Here is a 22,360-nt window from a genome sequence, read left to right as displayed (position 1 = left end):
GCTCATAACCCATTTGGCTCCTGAAACACATGACGATTCGGATGAAACTGCTGTACATACAAGACCTTAATCTCAGACTGAAGTATAGGTACAAAACTTAGAAATAAAAAAGTGGTCGACTCTGCAAAAATGTTTTGTTAACATGTACATGTTTTTGTGATCGTGTAATCAAACGACTGCTGCGCGTCTTCAGTAATTTCAAGCTGACTAAAGCCAACAGTTCCTGTTTCGCTGAAGTACAACATACACATTTTCAAGCGCAGTTAATCGGTTGCGTTGCCATGCAAATGATTCGGCCAGCCTTTCTTCTGAGAAATTAAAACATTTGATACATTATGTAAAACCGAAGTATGAAAATTTACAGTTAAATTCGGAGGGATATTCTGATTTAATTGTTTAATTTGCGACTGCTCTGTGTGCGAAGTCGTCGTCGAAATAGTGGTGGCCGGCCGGAGTGGCCACGCGGTTCTAGGCGCTACAGTCCGGAACCGCGCGACCGCTACGGTTGCAGGTTCGAATCCTGCCTCGGGCATGGATGTGTGTGATGTCCTCAGGTCAGTTACGTTTAAGTAGTTCTAAGTTCTAGGGGACTGATGACCTCAGAAGTTAAGTCCCATAGTGCTCAGAGCCATTTGAACCATTTTTGAATTACTGGTTGACAATAAACTCACAATTAATAAAATATTCCCGGCTACTATGCCGTGAGCGAAGGGATTTCACTTTGAAACCTGACGTTTCGTACCCATCTACGGAGGATATTATCAAGGCGGATCGTAGCTTTGGTGAGCGTCTGATTCACACCCTGGTCTGCTACCGACTACAGCAAAATTCCGTTTCCGCGAGTTTCCACACAATGGCGTGACGTCACATGAATTTTAATAGGCTATGGGATGGTAGCAAGAGCGGACGACGGCAGTCGACAACGACCAGTTGCGCTCGCGGATTTCAAACATGTGACGTCATGCCACTGGGCGGAAGCTCGCGGAAACAGAATTTTGCTGTAGTCGGTAGTTATCCAGGAGGTGAATCGCACATTCGACAAAGCTACGATCCCCCTTGAAAATGTCCTCTGCAGATGGAGACGAAACGTCAGGTTTCAAAGTGAAATCGCTTCGACCACGGCATAATAGCCCGGAATATTTTATTAACTGTTACAATTCCGGCCGTGAAAGTTTATATTTTACAATCAGACAATTATCTACCTAAACGTGATGTGTTTTTTGGAGCGTCGTTATACTTACGAACGGTCTTTTTTCGGATTGTTTATTATACTAGAAACATCATGATGGTTTTTTTGAGAAATAATTGTTACTTAGTGATATGACAACTAAATGAGAATGTTACCTGGATCCTACTTTTTTTATTAACGAAGCAAGTTGTCACATTTATAACGTCAACAATGGCTGCTGCTTTGTGCCTGATTATTGCTGATGGGGCAAGAGAGAACAAGGGTCACCTGCCACTCACGAGACTTCTGTCTTGGTAGTGCGGCTGTGCGCTCTTTATCGACTCCGGGGAATCCCCGGTCACGGCCTGGGATGCACCATTAAATTTTATTGTGCGTCTCGGCGCACCAGTAAATCAGACGGCGCCCAGGCCGGCGTACATCTCTGGACTTGGGGACGGGGCGCTGTCGACGGGGTCGTGACGTTTTCCCAAGCAGTCTGCCCCTCGACCTTAGATCCTGCCTTAGAAGCCGTGGAGTAGGAACCCAGAGCGTGGTAGGCGCACAGTCCAACACGTTCAGAGATGCGCTATCACTCGAAACTGTTTCCTTGATTATATTTTGACGCGTGTAAAGAATGACATGGGCTGGAAAAGATTTTTATTGCAGATACATCAATTTTTCATTTGTTATTGTAGACAGTACAGTAATCGCGAATGATGCGACTGCGATAGTATTTCTATTCGTCTAAATGTATAATGGCTGTTAGTGACAAATTCCAGATATGTGACCCATGGAAGATACTCTCATCCGATTCTATGTTACTTATACACTACTGCCCATTAAAATTGCTACAACAAGAAGAAATGCAGATGATATACGGGTATTCATTGGACAAATACATTATACCCGAACTGACATGTGATTACATTTTCACGCAATTTAGGTGCATAGATCCTGAGAAATCAGTACCCAGAAAAACCACCTCTGGCCGTAATAAAGGCCTTCATACGCCTGGGCATTGAGTCAAACAGAGCTTGGATGGCGTGTACAGGTACAGCTGCCCGTGCAGGTTCAACACGATACCACAGTTCATCAAGATTAGTGACTGGCGTATTGTGAAGAGCCAGTTGCTCGGCCACCATTGACCAGACGTTTTCAATTGGTGAGAGATCTGGAGAATGTGCTGGCCAGGGCATCAGTCAAACATTTTCTGTATCCAGAAAGGCCCGTACAGGACCTGCAACATGGGGCCGTGCATTATCCTGCTGAAATGTAGGGTTTCGCAGGGATCGAATGAAGGGTAGAGGCACGGATCGTAACACATCTAAAATGTAACGTCCACTGATCAAAGTGCCGTAAATGCGAACAAGAGGTGACCGAGACGTGTAACCAATGGCACCCCATACCATTACGCCGGGTGACACGCCAGTATGGCGATGACGAATACACGCTTCCAATGTGCGTTCACCGCGATGTCGCCAAACACGGATGCTACCTTCACGATGCTGTAAACAGAACCTGGATTCATCCGAAAAAATGACGTTTTTCCATTTGTGCAGCCAGGTTCGTCGTTGAATACACCATCGCAGGCGCTCCTGTCTGTGATGCAGCGTCAAGGGTAATCGCAGCCATGGTCTCCGAGCTGATAGTCCATGATACTGCAAACGTCGTCGAACTGTTCGTGCAGATGGTTGTTGTCTTGTTAACGTCCGCACTGTTGACTCAGGGATCGAGACGTGGCTGCACGATCCGTTACAGCAATGCGGAAAAGATGCCTGTCATCCCGACTGCTAGTGATATGAGGCCGTTGTGATCCAGCACGGCGTGCCGTATTACCCTCCTGAACCCACCGATTCCATATTCTGCTAACAGTCATTGGATCTCGACCAACGCGAGCAGCAATGTCGCGATACGATAAACCGCAATCGCGATAGTCTACAATCCGACCTTTATCAAAGTCGGAAAGGTGTGCATTTCTACTCCTTACACGAGGCATCACAACAACGTTTCCCCTGACAACGCCGGTCAACTGCTGTTTGTGTATGAGAAATCGGTTCCAAACTTTCCTCATGTCAGCACGTTGTAGGTGTCGCCACCGGCGCCAACCTTGTGTGAATGCTCTGAATAGCTAATCGTTTGCATATCACAGCGTCTTCTTCCTGTCGGTTAAATTTGGCGTCTTTAGCACGTCTTCTTCGTGGTGTAACAATTTTAATGGCCAGTAGTGTACGAGCGTCACATGGTAAAAAGCTTACACGCTTGTATTTGACATCATGCATGCTTGGAAGTATATAGTTATATTACCAGTTAATGACGTTTATCTGACGATTTACCTAAAATTAAAGGTGCATGAAATCGTGTTGTCCCTGCAGATGTTTGTACTGATAAAAGAAAAAATAAGACACCCCCATCACCTTTTCTACATTTTGCACAGGTGTACAGATATCATATTTTAGTATCAAGTGTTGAAATGGAATTAACTCAATCTCCTAATCTCGGTCAGTGGATGATTATTTCTGACTCATTGTAATTATTCAGTCTTACGTTATGTTGTGTACTGTATTGGTAGTGATGATAAACTTTGTCGTTGTGAATTTTTGTTCGCAGGATAGGAGACAAAAAATTGTTCCATTGTATATGACGAACAGATATGAGTTCAGAAAAAGTAATAGTAAATAGAGTTTTTCTGGTGTGGCTGCAATTATGAGGCGTAGAGGTCGTTTGACTTTGTACTTTTTTTGACAGGTTAGTGGTTATTGTACTTAACTGTAAAAACTCACGATGTAACCTGCCATGACAACATTCATAGAGCAAAATACTTTCTAGGGGTACGACTACAGGTTAGTGCATTTAAGAGTGCGCTGCAGTGAACTCCATTCATACAAAAGTGGAAATGATTATCATCAGATTCACGCATCGTGCGACAGGAATGTAAATGCGTTGGAATGTTGATACGGTGCATTACTCGCAGAGACGGCAAGGTCGCTCGCTATCGTTTCCAGCCACTGCCTGACCCGACGCCCGTCCTGTGTTCGCTGCTGCCCACATGCGAGTGGCCTGGCCGCCTGTCCCCGACCGCCAGATGCCGGGTTCGCCGAGGCCCTGGAAACAGCGTACCGGCGACCGCCTTTGTGGCTAAGTGGAGCGTGCTGGCGCTCCGTATCAGGCAGCAGGCGCTCGCTGCCGCCGCCTCTCCTTCCTTACGCAATGCTCCCGACCTTCCAGGACGGCAGTTTCTAAACACTGCCCCCGGAACAGGCAGTCGCCTTACAGCCTACTCTCAATCTGCTATACATAGTAGACAATAGGAATTTATTGGTGTGGACTCGTTAACTTTCTACAGCTTTGGAAGTCATTCGAAGAAACAAAATCTTATCTGGAATGAGATATTCACTCTACGGCGGAGTGTGCGCTGATATGAAACTTCCTGGCAGATTAAAACTGTGTGCCGGAGCGAGACTATAACTCGGGACCTTTGCCTTTCGCGGCCAAGTGCTCTACCATCTGAGCTACCCAAGCACGACTCACGCCCCGTCCTCACAGCTTTCCTTATGCCAGTATCTCATCCCCCACCTTCCAAATTTTACAGAAGCTCTCCTGCGAACCTTGCAGAACTAGCACTCCTGAAAGAAAGGATATTGCGGAGACATGGCTCAGCCACAGGATGTTTGGAAGGTAGGGGACGAGATACAGGCAGAAGTAAAGCTGTGAGGACGAGGCGTGAGTCGTGCTTGGGTAGCTCAGATGGTAGAGCACTTGCCCGCTAAAGGCAAAGGTCCCGAGTTCGAATCTCGGCCCGGCACACAGTTTTAATCTGCCAGGAAGATTCATATCAGCGCACACTCCGCTGCAGAGTGAAAATCTCATTCTGGAAATATTCCCCTAGGCTGTAGCTAAGCCATGTCTCCGCAACAACCTTTCTTGCAGAAGTGCTAGTTCTGCAAGGTTCACAGGAGAGCTTCTGTGAAGTTTGGAAGGTAGGAGACGAGATACCGGCAGCAGTAAAGCTGTGAGGACGGGGCGTGAGTCGTGCTTGGGTAGCTCAGATGGTAGAGCACTTGCCCGCGAAAGGCAAAGGTCCCGAGTTCGAGACTCGGTCCGGCACACAGTTTTAATCTGTCTTCCCGTGCTTGATTAACGTGACAACGTTCATTTCCTTCTGCCATTTGTGTCATAGCGTATCTCAGAGGGGACAACAGATCATACAGTAACATAACATTGTTGTACATGGTATATCGGAAACGTCAACTCTCTCTCCACCGGTGTCCTACACACACATTTTTCCTTTTAACCCCAACGTCAAGCCGACATACGACATTTTTCGCTTGGTTCACGCGGTTCTGAGTATCGGATAGCGCAAATTTCTTAGGTTGCAAGCTCAAATCTATGCAAATAATCACGTCCTTTTTGCGTGCCAGAGGCTATTTTGTGGAGTAGAGCTTGGAGGATACTGAAAATGAAAGAAACTTTACTGATAACTGAGCAAGAAGATCTCACCCCATCTTAGAGTATTCAGCCAACAATGAAGCTGTTATTCTATAATTTCAAACCTTTATTGCCGACGATGTTATTCGTGGCATTGTGATAGGAGGCGAAATGCTGGTGATCCCGCTAGCAAACGACGTTAAATCGGGGGACAATTTGTTTAGACACCTTCACCGACTTCTCCAAACATCCAGTAATCCTATTCCACATTCAAAATAATTTTCAGCTGAAGATAACAGTATTGGCAAAGAAAGTGAGTCGAAACAGTTAAGCAAGGGCAACACCATACATACGGATTTAAATTGATCAAACATGAGACATTTCTCCATAAGACTTGAGCGTTTATTAATGATACTCTCAAGGATCCTCAAAACTAGCGTTAAATGGTAGCATACTTTCTCATGCAAAAAACGAGGTTTGTGACGTTCATTAAAATTTTGTAAAGGTGTCGGGATGTTTGAGAGATATGTTCCATGTAGGATAAAGGCATATTGAAAGCCTCGTAAATTATTCACAGCTTTGATAGCCGCAGAATGTTTTGAATGATTGCAGACTCAGATGTGTTGACGCTTGTACTACCATATAACGATTTTTTTGTATGTATTCTTTCTAGATGGTAGTACGTCTCCGCACTGGCTCTTTCACGAGTTTTCAGGATTTTAGGAAAGAAAACTAATTACTAGCGGCTCGTCACAGATTTATTACCAGTTTCGTGTTCAGGTGAAAGATATATTTGGCGAACGATACTGAAAGAAAAGACTGAATAACGTTAATGAAAATATACATACCGCCACTTGTAGCAATATGAGACACATATTTGCTTGCGGATTTGCCATACTCGCTACTGTTTTGTCAGTTTACATTCCATAAATTTTTAGATCTTGTTAAGATCACTTCGCGTACAAGTTAGAAACCCCTCGCTTGTTTGAGCGCTTAAGACAGTACGAAAAAAGAAATTTAATACAGAGCATGAGAAGAAACGCAGACGTAATGTAAGGCGTTGACTGTTAGCTTTGCCGTCTGTGGCAGAATATTAATCTATAGCGGCGCCAGGAAGTCTGCGATAATGAGAAATTTCTTGAGCAGAGCATCGAATTTCTGTGGAGGCGGAGAGAGGCGGGGGAGCCTTGGCGGGCTGCCAGCGGCGATAAGCCGTGCGGCGGTCGTGGGGCTGGCGAGCCGGCCCGGGACGTGACAGGCGCTAACGAGAGCGCGCTGTCCCGCGGCCGCCAGAAGAATCCTAATTAAGAGCGCCGCCCGGCCGACCGCAGGGGCGGTCGATGCTCGCAGCCGGCGCCGCTGCCAAGAGGAGGCAGGTGGGCGGCGCCCGCCTAGCGCGGCCGCCGAGCCGCACCTCTGCGACGTGCCAATGACGTCGACGCCTGTGGCCGGCTGACTGCCACCTGCCGAAGTGTGACGGACAGCTCTGTGTATAGAGGAAAGGTGCCTATTATGCGTTAGTTCCCTAGTATGAGACACCCCAACTGTGCTCATGTTAGGGGCTGCACTCTGGTGGAGAGTTTCTTAAACACGTCTATTGCGTGCCAGACGACGACACAGCGAGTAGGACGCCATAGTTGAGCCGGACACAGTACGTAGAGATTGATACAAAATTTCTTGTGTTTGCAGTTTTCGCGACATCGGTGTTAAGACAATATTTCAGCTTAAAAGTGAGTGGATATTACTGCACTCTTTTAATGTTGTTATTTGTGACGGTATTACCTATAATTATTGACAGTTAGATTCATTTTCTAACGAACGTTGTTAGCAAGTGCGTGATTCTTTGTGTAAGATGGCGAAATTCCTAATATGCGATAGTATGGGGATCCAAATACGCGACAGTGTCGCATATTACGACACCTATCGCATATTCGGGGAAATTTCGGGGAATTCGTTCTCTCACTATTTGTTATATGTAATTTAAAGAAATGGCACCGAGGTTTCCTCAAGAGACACCCAATTTTATCAATGAGAACTTCTGAGGGTCTTGCAGCAGCAAGAGTGAAAGCTTTCACTCCACAAAATGTAGGGAGATTTTTTGATATTTACGAATCTGTGCTGTCTAAAGTCAACCATAACCCGCCTCGCGTCTTGAATGTTGACGAAACTGGGGTGACGTCTGTGCAGCACAAACACAGCAAGGTTATTGCTATGAAAGCGAAGAGACAAGTTGCTGCCTTGACTTCAGCAGAAAGGGGAAATCTCATCACAGTTGTAATATGTTTGAACGCAGCTGACACTTACGTTCCACCACTAATCGTCTTCCCAAGGAAGAATATGAAGCAGGAATTGACGGACTGTGCACCTGCAGGATCAATATCAGCTTGTCATCCAAGTGGATCGATACAAACTCACATTTTCACTCAGTGGTTTGATCATTTTGGGAGTGATGTATATCTATCTTCAAATGACTCTGTCTTTTGATTCTTGATGGGCACTATTCCCACACAAAGCATCTCGATGTGTTAAATAAAGCACGTGGAAACAATGTTCATATTGTATGTTTGCCACCCACTCCACGCATAAAATTCAGCCACTTGACGTCGGATTTATGGGGCTTTCGAAAGCCTACTATGCCCAAGAGATAGAAACGTGGTTGGCAAGTAACCCAGGTCGAGTTATCTCCCCATTATTAATAGCCAGGTTATTTGGGGCAGCTTACAACCGAGCAGCAACAATGGAAGCATCTGTGAATGCCTTCAGAAATACAGGTCTCATCCCATGAAACAGAAGCGTCTTTAGGGAACATGAATATTCAGTTCATTGCCATGCTGACGCTCTTCAAGAAAGAGATGCCAAAAACGAAAATGAAACTACTGATGGTGATGGTCAAGCTATCAGCCCGGCAGACATCGAGCTCGTGCTCTGCTGCGTTACTAACTTCAACTCCTTATGTAAAGCAATTGCAAGAATCTAAACAGAAGAAATCAGAGGCTGAAGCTAAGAAAGCAGTCAGACAGTTATTTGGGGAGAAGAGTGGAAAATCCTCAAATCGTAGACCTAAAACAGAAGAATCGCCTAGTGACTCGGCATCCGATGTCCATCTTGATGACAGTGGGGATTCAGACAGCAGTGATGACGATGATGGAGAGTGTCTGTTCTGTACTGGGCGCTTTTCTGAAGACAAACACGGGGAGAAATGGGCGCAGTGCACGAAATGTTATCGCTGGGCTCATGAACATTGCGGTGTCGCAGAAGACAATTTTGTTTGCCCCGGATGTCGTAAATATAATCCTAAGTAGTGTAAAAATGAGTGAAGGATAACAGAAATGAATGCAACATGTAAAAACTGTATATTCATATGTCATTATTCTGTAATAAAATTCGTGATGACTGGGTGTTGTGTGATGTCCTTAGGTTATTTAGGTTTAAGTAGTTCTAAGTTCTAGGGGACTGATGACCATAGATGTTGTCCCATAGTGCTCAGAGCCATTTAAACCATTTTTTGCAATAAAATAATTAAAGCAAAATATTATTACTGTCTCATATTAGGAAACCTTGATCTCATTTCTATGAAATGCCTTGTTTGTGAAGATTTAATAACTACTCTGAAAGATTGTTTATTATTACAAATACGATAATTGTATGATAAAAGTAAATAATGCAAGATATAATTACCACCATAAAAAATAGAATTGCACCTAGTTTTAGGTCTTTCAAATGGGTTTACAAAAGTGTGTCCCATATTATGCACCTTTCCTCCACAGTCCGTCTACGCCCTTACAACTCCCTCTCGGCGGACGCTATCGACTAATATCTTGAGTCCTCTCTAATGAGCTCACACCGATCCAGTTACAGTACATTTTATCCAGGGTCTGAACAAGAACTTTTTCAACATTCATTTAGAGACAACCCTCTCCGATGACTGGTCTGTATAGTCGTTGGTTACTGCAATAGCACTCGCGTCGATCGAGAGGCGATCCAATGGGGATTCGATCTGAATGTATTGAAACAAAAGACCAAACATTAGAGACCCCTAAATCGCACGCACTAGAAAACATTTTTAGGGATGCACCTCTCACTCTGGAAAAGAATGTACATAAAATTCGAAAAAATTGTTGCAAAATAACAATCGGGTGAATAATTATTTCATCCACGCTACTGACTCAAGCTGTAGAACCCTGCATGGTGAAATTATTTGTTCGTTTATTTATTCGAACAGGGACCATTTATTAATTATGTTGGACATCGCCATAATACCCTGAAACGCCACAGAAACTGGCGTAGGCATGCGTGTTCAAATACAGAGATACGTAAACAGGCAGAATACGGCGCTGTGGTCCGCAATGCCTATGTAAGACAACAACTGTCTGGCGCAGTTGTCAGATCGTTTACTGCTGCTACAATGGCAGGTTACCAAGATTTGAGTTTGAACGTGGTGTTATAGTTGGTGCACGAGCGATGGGACAAAGCATCTCCGAGGTAGCGATGAAATGGCGATTTTTCCGTTCGACCATTTCATGAGTGTACCGCGAATATCATGAATCAGGTAAATATACTAGAAGGTGGTGGTGGTGGTTGTTGGGATGTTTAAGGGGGACTAAACAGCTAAGGTCATCAGTCCCCCATACTAGAAGGAATTGATTTAAGTTTCTAACGTATTCTAAGCCTGAAGGCAATCCTAGAAAATGGTCTCACTGGTAGTGAGGTCTCCTGATCAGGGTAGAAAGAAATATAGGCTTGTACACAAATTACCTGATCACAACAATTATCCAGAATGAGATTTTCGCTCTGCAGCGGAGTGTGCGCTGATATGAAACTTCCTGGCAGATTAAAACTGTGTTTGGAAGGTAGGAGACGAGATACTGGCAGAAGTAAAGCTGTGAGGACCGGGCCTGAGTCGTGCTTCGGTAGCTCAGATGGTAGAGCACTTGCCCGCGAAAGGCAAAGGTCCCGAGTTCGAGTCTCGGTCGGGCACACAGTTTTAATCTGCCAGGAAGTTTCACAACAATTATATTTATCTGGCGATACAAATATTGGCAAGTCAACTTTAGTGGAGAAGGTTTTGTCCAAAAAGCAGCACGTATATTTGCCGTTTTGTTCCGAATTCGGATTTGCTGGGTACGAATTCTGACATCACTGCGGCTGGAAAAATATCCTGCAAGAACGGAGCCAACGACGACTGCAGAGAACTGCTCAACGTGACAGAAGTGCAACCCTGCCGCAAATTGTTGCACATTTAAATTCGGCCGTGCCCTTTGAAAGGAACCATCCCGGCATTTGCCTGGAGCGAATTAGGGAAATCACGGAAAACCTAAATCAGGATGGCCGGACGCGGGATTAAACCGTCGTCCTCCCGAATGCGACAACAACAAGTGTCGGCGTGCGAACCACTCAACGAAACATTATCTATGTGGGCTTTCGCAGCCGAAAGTCCACTCATGTATCCTTGATGACCGCACGACACAGAGCTTTACGCTTCGCCTGGGCCCGTCAACACCGACAATGGACTGTGATGACTGGAAAGATATTGGTCGGACGAGTTTTGTTTCAAATTGTATCGAGCGGATGGACGTGTACGGGTATGGAGACAACCTCATGAATCCATGGACCGTGCATGTCAGCAGGGGACTGTTCAAGCTGATGGAGCTCTATAATGGTGTGCGGCGTGTGCAGTTGGAGTGATATGGGATCCCTGATACGTCTAGATACGACCCTGACAGGTGACACACACGTAAGCATCCTGTCTGATCGCCTGCATCCATTCGTGTCAATTATGGATTCCGACTGACTTGGACAATTCCAGCAGGACAACACGACACCTAACACGTCCATAATTGCTACAGAGTGGCCGAGTTTAAACGCCTCCAATGGCCACCAGACTCCCCACACGAGAACATTATTGAGCATATCTGGCATGCCTTGCAACGTGCTGTGCAGAAAAGATCTCCATACCATCGTACCTTTACGGATTTATGGACAGCCCTGCAGGATTCGTGGTGTCCGTTCCCTCCAGCACTACTTCAGACATGAGTCGTGTCCATGCCACGTCATGATACGGCACTTCTCGGTGCTCGCGGGGTCCTACACTGTATTAGTCAGGTGTATCAGTTTCTTTGACTCTTCAGCGTACAAATAAATAGCTCCAATAGATATGTACAGAATAGTGTATAGTTTTACAAGGATAGGATAGGTGGTCCGCCGTGGCCTTTCTGAAGGAAGCATCCCGACGTTTGCCAGAAATGATTTTAGGAAAACCATCAAAAACTTTAATCAGGATGGCCAGACAGGACAAACTCCGCTTGTAGAATATCAGATGAGTGTCTTAACAACTGCTTGGCATCATTCCTTTCTTTTGGACAATGTTCACTGATTCATACACAATTTCCACTGATAAATTCTAATACAAAAATAGTATTCCACTGTTTGTTTCCATCCCTCTACATTATCACACCACACACTACGGAAACCCTCTGTTGACTGCAGGAACGTGAACATGCTGCTACGCCCATTGCACACTCTTCAGTCTGTCCGAAAAAAATGACTTCCTATCATACACATGTCTTTGTTCTTCGCTTAGTCCGTTTGAAATGTATTGCGAGAGCTGTACTTCGAAGCTGGAATCGAACCCTATTCTTTTTATATCGTAAGTAGTTTCCATACAGTTCTCTGGAGAGAATTTAAGTTGGTTCGTACCGCATTTGTATCAATACGCCAAGTTATGTATGCGAGTCCCAGTATGGCACTTAGAATTTCCTTATATATTGACGAATGCGAACTTAAACACTGTACTTTCGGAAAAATAAACGACGCTCGTAGTGTGTCTGTACACAGTGAAACTACATGGCGTGGACAACACTGAGCAAAAACTAGAAGAAGCTCTGTTCATTACTTGTTGCCTTTAATAAGCCCCTCTCTCTCCAAGTTCTGGTCGAAGGTAACATATTATTGCAGTCGGATATCTTTTTGGAAGCTTCTCTCTGTAGAGTTATTGTTATTCCCTTGATGTGATTATGCTTTCCATGCAATATGAAGCTGTATTTATCAAAGTTATATCATCTTTTAACCGAGCGAGGTGGCGCAGTTGAGGCGTAGCGCCGTATAACGATCCTGCCTTGGAGGCGGTTAAGTGGGAGATGTGTCTCAGAGCTGGATAGTGACAGATGGTGATGCGAGACTGGACGCGCACGTAGTTGATGTATCAGCCGTTAGAGGACAATATTGGATAGGGGGACTGTGATTTTAGTTTCGATTGTGCCCAGTAGAGTGCACTAAAGTAATAGCATGTTTTTCATAAACTGTTCCAGTATTTTCATAAATTGTTATTATGTCTTTTTGTGTATCTAAAATGTTATAAATGTGTTTTAGCAGTATGAATGATGCGTGAGTATAGTTTAAGGTTAATATGAAGATAATTGTTTAACGATTTATGTAGTAGGATTTAGTGTAGGAACATTTCGAAGAGCGACGGTCGCAGGTTCGAATCCTGCCTCGGGCATGGATGTTTGTGATGTCCTTAGGTTAGTTAGGTTTAACTAGTTCTAAGTTCTAGGGGACTAATGACCTCAGCAGTTGAGTCCCATAGTGCTCAGAGCCATTTGAACCATTTCGAAGAAGTATGGATATGGACAAAGGGGATATTTATAGAATAGATTTGTAAAGTAAGTTTATGGTAAAGGGAAAGTTAATTCAGGTATAAATAACAATAGTAAATAACTTTATGCATAAGCAAACTTCAGCATATTAGATAATTACGAAGGTAAAAAGTGCAGTCGTTAGGTTTACTATTTTGCGATTAGTTATTGATGCGCGGATTGACGCTGGAGAGTGTTGTTTTGCTATTGGCTGATGAGTAAACTGACCAATGGTAAAGCAATATTCTTCTCGCGCCTTTTTCTGCTGGGAGAGAAGACTTAGTATTCTAGAGAAGAGTCGGAGCCTAGCCATGAAACAGTTCGAACGTGTGTCGTAGTAGTTCCGATGGAAATGATAAGTTGCCGGATCTAGCAGTGTTTCATACATCAAAAGTGTGGTAAAGTGACGGCATAATTATTCCGATGGGTGTGTAGAAAGTTCGAAATTTTTAAGAGAATTTTGTGACGAGAAAAGACATATATTCTGCGTGGCGTATTGAGCAGGTCGGTGGCTAAAAACTGTGACTGCATTTGGTACCGACAGACGTAATATTTGGCGAGCATTATCAATAAAAAACAATCAGTATTTTTGTAGCTATTACGTTTTCGAGAAATGCAACACCATAAACTTGCTAACGCGAGTGAAAGGGATTGTGAGTGACTGTGTTAAGACTAGCACGGGCTTGGCAGTGATACTTGTTCACCTACGTTTCAGAATATATTAATTGAGGACAAAATTTCCAAACTTTCATTTGTGTGACAATTTTCTCCTGAAACGTAGATTAGTGACTTAAATTGCAGCCTGGTTTACTTGGAAGTACGGTAGGTTTCTCTCGGCTTTCCTCCTGATGATCTGCTGAGACAATGTTCACAGGTAGGTGCAGGTCCGTCGTAAAGGGACGGAAAGAACCGCGCCGCCGCACAGTGGCTAGCACAATGGACTCGCATTCGGGAGAACGACGGTTCAATCCTGCGTCCGGCCATCCTGATTTAGGTTTTCCGTGATTTCCCTAAATCTCTCCAGGCAAATGCTGGGATGGTTCTTTCAAAACTCTACAGCCAAGCAGTATACAGAGCAGTGGAGATAACCTGTGTGCAAATGTATAGGCATATCGAAATGTTCGCAACTTTTACAGTCCATAGTATCTCATTGTGTTTGATTTCTTGAAAGGTAACTTGCCATCTGTAAGTAATGTGAGGAAAGAGAGGAATACGTCTGACTGATGTTTGGTGCGAGATTTCTCAGAGTGAGAGTTTTACGATCAGCTTGCTTGCTTAAAATCCCATCTGCTAATTGAAACAAGAGGCGACCGTCCCCCGCGCCATTAAATTAGTTATCTTAACGCAGAATGATGGGGAAGTTTGTGTGTCCCAACGCGAGTTAAATTTTAATCCCGGCGATGGCGCTGGTGGACGCGGCGGGCAAACAACGGGAGCGCTGATTGGCTCTCAGGCACACAAGGAGGAGGGTGTGGGGAGAATGCAGACTCTGCCGGGCGGCCTGGAAGGTGGAGGTGGAGGGGGCGGCGCGGACCGTCTTACACCTTAAGACACTGTGTGCAGCGCGACCGCAACGACCGCCGGGAAAAGAAGGGAAAGAAGTAAGACGCACAGCGGCCCCTTTCTTATTCCCAGTTCCTCCGCCTCCACAAGCACCTCCTCCTGCCGCGCGATTCAGTAACTCCATTTTATTCTGGGCCCGCTCAGCCCTCATCTACATATGTTCTCGTCAGCTGTGCTTTGTTTCTCAAAGAGCTTATTACGGATGCAAAATTTCCCATTCATATTCAAAATTTTATATCCGAGTTTTAGCACTAATTTATTCAGCCAGGCATCGATCGGAGCATGGGGAAGCGTCTGCGGCAGTGCAATTAGCCCAGCGTCTCGGGAACAACACGCCGGCGGTGGAGGGCGACTCCTCGGCGAGGGGGGGCCGCCCAGCACATTCCCGTCGACGCCTCTGGTGCCCGCCGCGCTTTACTGTGTTTCGCCGCTCCGCTCCCCGCGCAATGACACACTTCCTCACTCAGCAGGCTACGACGTCGCGTGGCGCGCTGACCTTGTAAGGCTTTCGTATACTTTTGAACACCGCGCCACGTTATAGTTTACGCATCGAGGAAACCCTCGAAGATTCCATTAATAGCAGGACTGGTTGTCAGCAGAGATATGAAATGACCTGACGGGTGAAACTGGTTCACTAAATACCTCTTATGGTTGTGGTATTTCGTTAGCAACCATAATTTTCCCGGAAGGGAGCCGTTTAATGTGCACTTTAAACACTGGTAACAGTTACTTCTGTAAAATATCTGGGAGTATGCGTGCGGAACGATTTGAAGCGGAATGCTCATACAAAATTAATTGTTGGTAAGTCGGTTACCAGGCTGAGATTCATTGGGAGAGTCCTTAGAAAATGTAGTCCATCAACAAAGGAAGTGGCTTACAAAACACTCGTTCGACCTATAATTGAGTATTGCTCATCAGTGTGGGATCCGTACCAGATCGGGTTGACAGAGGAGGTAAAGAAGATCCAAAGAAGAGCGGCGCGTTTCGTCACAGGGTTATTTGGTAAGCGTGATAGCGTTACGGAGATGTTTAGCAAACTCAAGTGGCAGACTCTGCAAGAGAGGCGCTCTGCATCGCGGTGTAGCTTGCTGTCCAGCTTTCGAGAGGGTGCGTTTCTGGATAAGGTTTCGAATATATTGCTTCCCCCTACTTATACCTCCCGAGGAGGTCACGAATGTAAAATTAGAGAGATTCGAGCGCGCACGAGGGCTTTCCGGCAGTCGTTCTTCCCGCGAACCATACGCGACTGGAACAGGAAAGGGAGGTAATGTCGGTGGCACGTAAAGTGCCCTCGGCCACACACTGTTTGGTGGCTTGCGGAGTATAGATGTAGATGTAGATGTAGATTTCTTTCGGTAGTACTCTCACTTCAGGTAACTAGACTCACCAGGTGACATAACAGATGCACAACACGAGTTTGTGCCTCATGCACTTGAACTGGGCCGGCCGCGGTGGTCTAGCGGTTCTAGGCGCGCAGTCCGGAACCGCGCGACTGCTACGGTCGCAGGTTCGAATCCTGCCTCGGGCATGGGTGTGTGTGATGTCCTTAGGTTAGTTAGGTTTAAGTAGTTCTAAGTTCTAGGGGACTGATGACCACAGTAGTTAAGTCCCATAGTGCTCAGAGCCATTTGAACCACTTGAACTGGAAGTAAGATAAACATGTATCGAGGTTCTTTTACGGAATTCTTTGCAACACTTACAACGTTCTGATGCAGCGGCAGATGTTCAATATATTAACTCTAGCCACTTATTAGAATGTTGAAAAGATTACATATGCAGACATCGGCAAGTTTTTGTGGTCGGAAAATAAATTGTGCTACTATATGGACTCATAAATAAAAATTGTGAACCGGTTATTACATTTTGTATTTGTTAAACACTTTATGACGTCATGACACCGTCATCGGCGGGACACTGAACCATAATCTTCATTCCCACATTCTCATCATAGCTTTCTTCATCATTTGGAAAACATGCTATATGAATACGTCATCGCCTATATTTATGTTAGTATAACGAACGATAAGACAGTTATTTTATCTCATTTGCACCACAGTGGGGTAAATGTTATAAATACGGTACATTAGTAGCTGGCAGTTTGATTGATTTCACTTAGAATTCTCAACAATGAGTCTTTCCCGAATACGGTAGGTTGTTCACGTGTCCAACAAAACAGACATTTGCAAAGTTGTTTGTTCCGGTTAAACTTAACAGGTTATGTGTAGGCTTCAAGAACTAAATGTGTAAGATGTCTACAACACTGAAATAATTCGTAAACACTGCCGAGAAAAACTTGAATGCTGGCATATACACATAATTATTGCATGCTCTTTAAGTTCAGCAACTTGTCGATGGTGAGATCGTAACAGAGCTCAGTTCCTGGGCGCGGTGGTGCTCTCTGGAGCTGCACTCGGTATTGCGAGAACCGTGGAATTCAACTGGGAAATCCGCTCTACACTTCATCAGAACGTTTGTATATCAGCTCCGGCCAATGACGTAATGGTTATCTAAAAAGAGAAAGGAAAGTAAAGCTGTCATCAATTCGCAGACTGGTCTGAATACCACAATACCTTACTAGACATAGTGCTACTGGAAGCCAACAGCTCGTGGTCTCGCGGTCGCGTTCTCGCTTCCAAAGCACGAGGTCCCGGGTTCGATTCTCGGCGGGGTCAGGGATTTTCGCCTGCTTCGAGATGACTGGGTCTTTGTGTTGTCCTCCTCATTTCATCATAATTCATGAAAGTGGCGAATTTGGACTGTGCAAAGGTTGGGACTTTGTACGGGCGCTGATAACCGCGCAGTTGAGCGCCGCACAAACTAAACATCATCATCCAACTGGATGTAGTACGCCATTTCTTTCCTCCGACCTTCGAATTGACTTACGCAGTCACTTGTAGGAAGTCGTACAGTTTAAGGTAGATTCCTAACCACGGTGCGCTCAGCACATTTTCCATTAATAAATTATTGCCACATCTGAAAGAGGTGATGACTGACAGTAAAATCCTCGGACTGGCTAGGATCGAATCCTATGTCTCGAGATTTGTTAGGTGGAAGAACGCCACCTACTCATAAATGAATTACTTATGGCATGAAAATGTGCCCTCACGTCTGTCAAAACTGAGGAGGTTCTACGTGGGGATGCTACGCTGTGTACGAGCAGTCAATTTCGAATCAATTGAAAACACGAATGAACGAGAAAATAGACACTGCAAGTATATACTCTCCGGGAGCATCGTAAAAACCGAGTACTTGTTTCTTATGTCCCATTTCAGCGTGTTCTTCTTTAGAATTGCGTTTGCAACCTGGTTGGTAACAGGAGAAACAGAAGATTTATATCGTGGAGCTGACTATTTTGGTGACGACTTCAGAATTGCTTCTTAAAAGCTCTCCGTTATATACAGGATGAATATTAACAAAACTGAGAAACTGCAGATACGGATCCTGACTGGAAATCGAGAAAGAAGGATCTTATGAACATGTATTGGGAATTCATTGCTGCCGCCATAGATGACAGTACCTCAGACCACGTTCCGCGTGTTTCTTGTGTACTGCAGGCTGTGTAACTGACGCAGCGTACTGTAAGTAGCCAGTTCTGGTAAAGGTTGCTTTGTCGGTAAAGAGGACTGATGACAGAAATCCTGCAGTTGTGATGGTCTGGTGCAAAAACAATCGCAAAATGCTTTCCGTAGAGGGAAATCCGCTGCTGATAATCCTTGCACTCGTTGTTGATAGGAATAGTGTCCGTTGTCATGCAGAGAGCACATAATTGTACTTCGACTTACACCATGTTGACGGGCCACTTGCCTGGAGTTTATACTAGGGTTCGTCTCAATATCCAGTAGAACCCGGTCTTCCATATGTCGTATACTCACAGTCCGCTGCCCAAACGACTCATGATCACACAAACGCCCAAAAAGGGCTTGCAATGTTGGGTGATGTGGTTGGTGACATTGAGCTTACTTGTTTTGGAATAGCCGCGCTGCCTCTCGACCATTTCCATCCACTTCGCCGTACATAAACACCATCTCAGCTTGTTACCAACCTTAATATGGGACTGTTCTGCTGCTTACAGTATGCTACGTCACTCACACAGCCTGCAACAGGAAAGGAACGCACGGCACGTGGTTACAGGAACTGTCATTCGTCAGCGCCGCCTGCCGTGGCAGTGAAGGATTTCCGGGCAGATGTTCATAGGACCTTTCTTTCTCCGTTTCCAGTCAGGAAACAGTCCCTATTGTTTGTCGGCTTTGTTAATGTTAACACTGCGTATTACGTACCTGTTGAAGATGTAGTGTGTGTTAACATTCAGAAGAAAATGGCGTGTTCTGTATCGATTTAATTTCGATACAAATGAAGCGTCACTTTTTTTCTTGTTTTTATGCCAATGTTGTGTTCTACATTTCTCGTTTCACAGATGTTAATGTCTTAAAGTTTTTATAATCTTCAACAGCCACCCTTGCTATATGAACACGCTAAGAAGGCATTGCACGTGGTGACTGACTGGAATAACAATCGATAAAAATCGAATGTTGAAACAAGTCACTATCTACGTTAACAGCGGACAACGCTGTGTTTAGTGTTTGTAGATACATGAAAGCAATAGCCATATGAGGACTTAAAGGACGCTGAAAAGCTGTATGTAATTCATTTTGAAATGATTTTATTTATTGATATGTTAGACCAATTAAACATTGAGTTGTCTCGTGGCTGAAATTGATAACAACTGCAAATATTTATATTATTTTGACGATTAAATCACACTAACCATATATTTACACACCTTGTTCCTTGGAAAACGCTCAAGAGATTTCGATATTAGAAGCAGTCACTTGCCTTAATGATGGGGCAGTTAGCAGATGTAATGCTTCAGAGTTGTTCGGACCAATTCCTGGCCTCAATATGAGACAAGAACCGACGGCAACTGATTCCTTGAGAGTGGCCGAAGGCGAAAAATGGGCCCTTGAGGCATACAAAGAGGCCACAATAGCAATGAGGAGCAATAAAAGGAAGAGAGAGGATGAGGAACACACAAACCAAGAATGTTATGCAACTGGAGGGCTTTAAGAACAACAACCATATATTTACACACCTTGTTCCTCGGAAAACGCTCAAGAGATTTCGATAAGAGATTTCTTAAAATGAGCGGATAGGACATCGCTCACACATCTGTCTGCGTCTAGTAACATTCGAACGACCGGGCAGGCTTCCAATGAAACTACCTCAAACCGATTTGTAAACAGTTCGCTTATCGTAATTAATTATTTTTTATTTCCGCTGGCTGACGTTAGGCCTAGAAGATACATATAAATAACAAATGGCGTTACTAACGTTATTAGAAATTGTGTACGTTATTTTAAGCAGACATCCACTTGCTTATAATGTACACGGTGCTGTTCAACGTAGTTGTTCGCTTGAGGAAACCCCCCCCCCCCCCCCCGTGCAGACACGAGACGGTTTACCGAGCGTGGAGACGCTACATGGGCAGGACGGCGACTCTGTGGACGCAGCTCTGGCGGGAGAGCGTGTGGAGGCGCGCCGCGCGCCACAGCGGAGCCGCGGGGAGTTCGCCCCCGCCGCCTCCGCTGCCGCCGCCGCCGCCGCCGCCGCCACCGCCGTTGCCACCGCCGCGCGGCAGGCTAAGCTTCTGCGGTAATGTCGCATATTGATTATCAATTTACCGCGGCGGCGCGCTCATACGAGAAGCCGCAAGACGCAGCCAGCCGGCAGCGGCGGCGGCGGCTCTGCGTGCAGCCCATCCCCGCAGCCGCAGAGGCCGCAGCCGCCTCCTCCACAGCTGCCGGCGGAGGCAGTCGCCGAGCCGAGCACGCGCTCACCCGTTGCTTCACTCCATCTGAGGCACCTTCTTGTGTCCTCGAGTTCACTGCGTGCTGGAGGATCTCCCTTACTACGTCCTGCATCCGACACGTATGACACGGGACGATGCAGTTTAAAACCATTATGTTATTGGCTCTAAACCACTATGCAGAAACCCATTACAGGGCTAACAAGGTAGGAATAAACAAGTGAATGAAACATCAGACGCAGTTTTGGTGAAAAGAACTACGTGGCAGAAGAGAATAAATTGATGTCTGGTCGCATGACGGTAAAGCGTATCGTAAGGCTTATGTCATATCACGTCACCCAGTCCATAAGTGTAGTTGGAGGCGATCGTCTACTCAGATAACACTGTTTGACAATCCTTTTCAAATACGAACTGCAATAATCCTACTGCCTGTATTACTCATTGTGTGCAGGGGAAATCTAAGAGAAATTATAGCCCACACAAAGGCATGTAAATAGTAGTTTTCTTCTATATGAGTACAGTTACTGAACGAAAGAGGGAACAGCCAGTAACTGCGAGAAGCTCCCGTAGCACCGTGTTTGTTCCAAGCACACGTACAAATGTAGACTTTTACTTGAAGAATGCACTTTTGCCTGAAGTAGCTTGATTCTTGAATCTTGTACGCGGCACCTCGCTCAGCAGCAGAAGTTACACTGTACAATATCTTGTCTGTATGTTTAGCAGATTTCTCCTCTGCTACTTCTCGTAACTTTCTGTTTACCTGGTCTCCTTCTTTACGACAAATACGACTTTTTCACCATGAATTTCTTACAGTCAGTTGGTGAAATAGCGTCGAAATCACAATCGTTGTCATCTCTTCTCACAAACTTAGTCTTCTTCTCAACGCCATTTTCCTTCCTTGTCTGTCAGTCAGACGAAGTAAAAGGAAGCTCCCTTTCATACTCTGTTTGAACAATTAATATCCTTTCCTTTTTTCTGAGTTCTCATTTTCCTTGAAACTTGAAGTTTTTAAAAAATAATGTGGATTAACCTTTTTTCTCCATATGGTAAAATGGCGTTAATCTAGTCCCTTGTCATTTGTCACGCCGTTTCTCGTTAATTATAAGATTGGAATTCTTTACGTTGTCTGCTTCGGTTTTTTAAATCCAAACTGCTTACCATCCATTACCTCTTCAGTACTTTCTTCTACACCCTCTTGTATTATTCTGCCCATCAATACAGAGCTTCCTTATATCAAACTGAAATCGATGGCGACCTATCGATCGTTTGTCTATAAATGATGTGGTAGCGTGGTTATAGTGCTGCTCCATAAATCGTCATAGAACCTGAATATCTCATTTCATACTATTTCTGTTCTCACAACTAAGCAACTTTGTATGCCAACTAGCTTTACTGGTATTTGGATCGCTCGAAAATCTTTCGGTTAGCGATTACGTGATTTTATTACAGTTCTTCCCAGATCAATTTTTTTTCTCCTCCTCTTCTTATATTACACCACCATTCAATTTAGTTCCATTTTTACGGTCTTCCAATGCTGTATCACGCTGTAAACAGCTGGTTCAATCAATATCCAACGTATTTTAAATTTTCTCTTTAACAACGTAACAAGAAAGAGATCAACTTGAAACTAATTTTTGCTCCTAACGCCCTCCAGTACAACACTTACAAGATTTTTGCGTCACAAGATGCATTCCATACATAGTGCTTCCTTTACCTGCTCTCTGTCGTTTTCAACACATACACTATTTCATTAAAACTATCCCGACA

General features: G+C 44.8%; 1 protein-coding gene across 1 annotated transcript in view; it reads right to left on the bottom strand.

Moving 5' to 3' along the window:
- Nucleotides 1–20,451, bottom strand: part of LOC126232590 (uncharacterized) — a 62,333-nt gene extending 41,882 nt beyond the window's left edge. The window contains exons 1-2 of the mRNA XM_049942807.1: nucleotides 20,250–20,451; nucleotides 6,860–7,056 (exon numbers count right to left, since the gene is read on the bottom strand). Coding sequence (XP_049798764.1) covers nucleotides 6,860–7,056; nucleotides 20,250–20,451 — 399 coding nt within the window. The remainder of the gene's footprint in view (nucleotides 1–6,859; nucleotides 7,057–20,249) is intronic.
- Nucleotides 20,452–22,360: the final 1,909 nt, after the last annotated feature.

Source organism: Schistocerca nitens, chromosome 1, assembly GCF_023898315.1.
Source record: "Schistocerca nitens isolate TAMUIC-IGC-003100 chromosome 1, iqSchNite1.1, whole genome shotgun sequence".
NCBI classification, from domain to species: domain Eukaryota; kingdom Metazoa; phylum Arthropoda; class Insecta; order Orthoptera; family Acrididae; genus Schistocerca; species Schistocerca nitens.
Note: the sequence above shows the minus strand (reverse complement) of the source record. Positions and strands in the feature narration are given on the sequence as shown.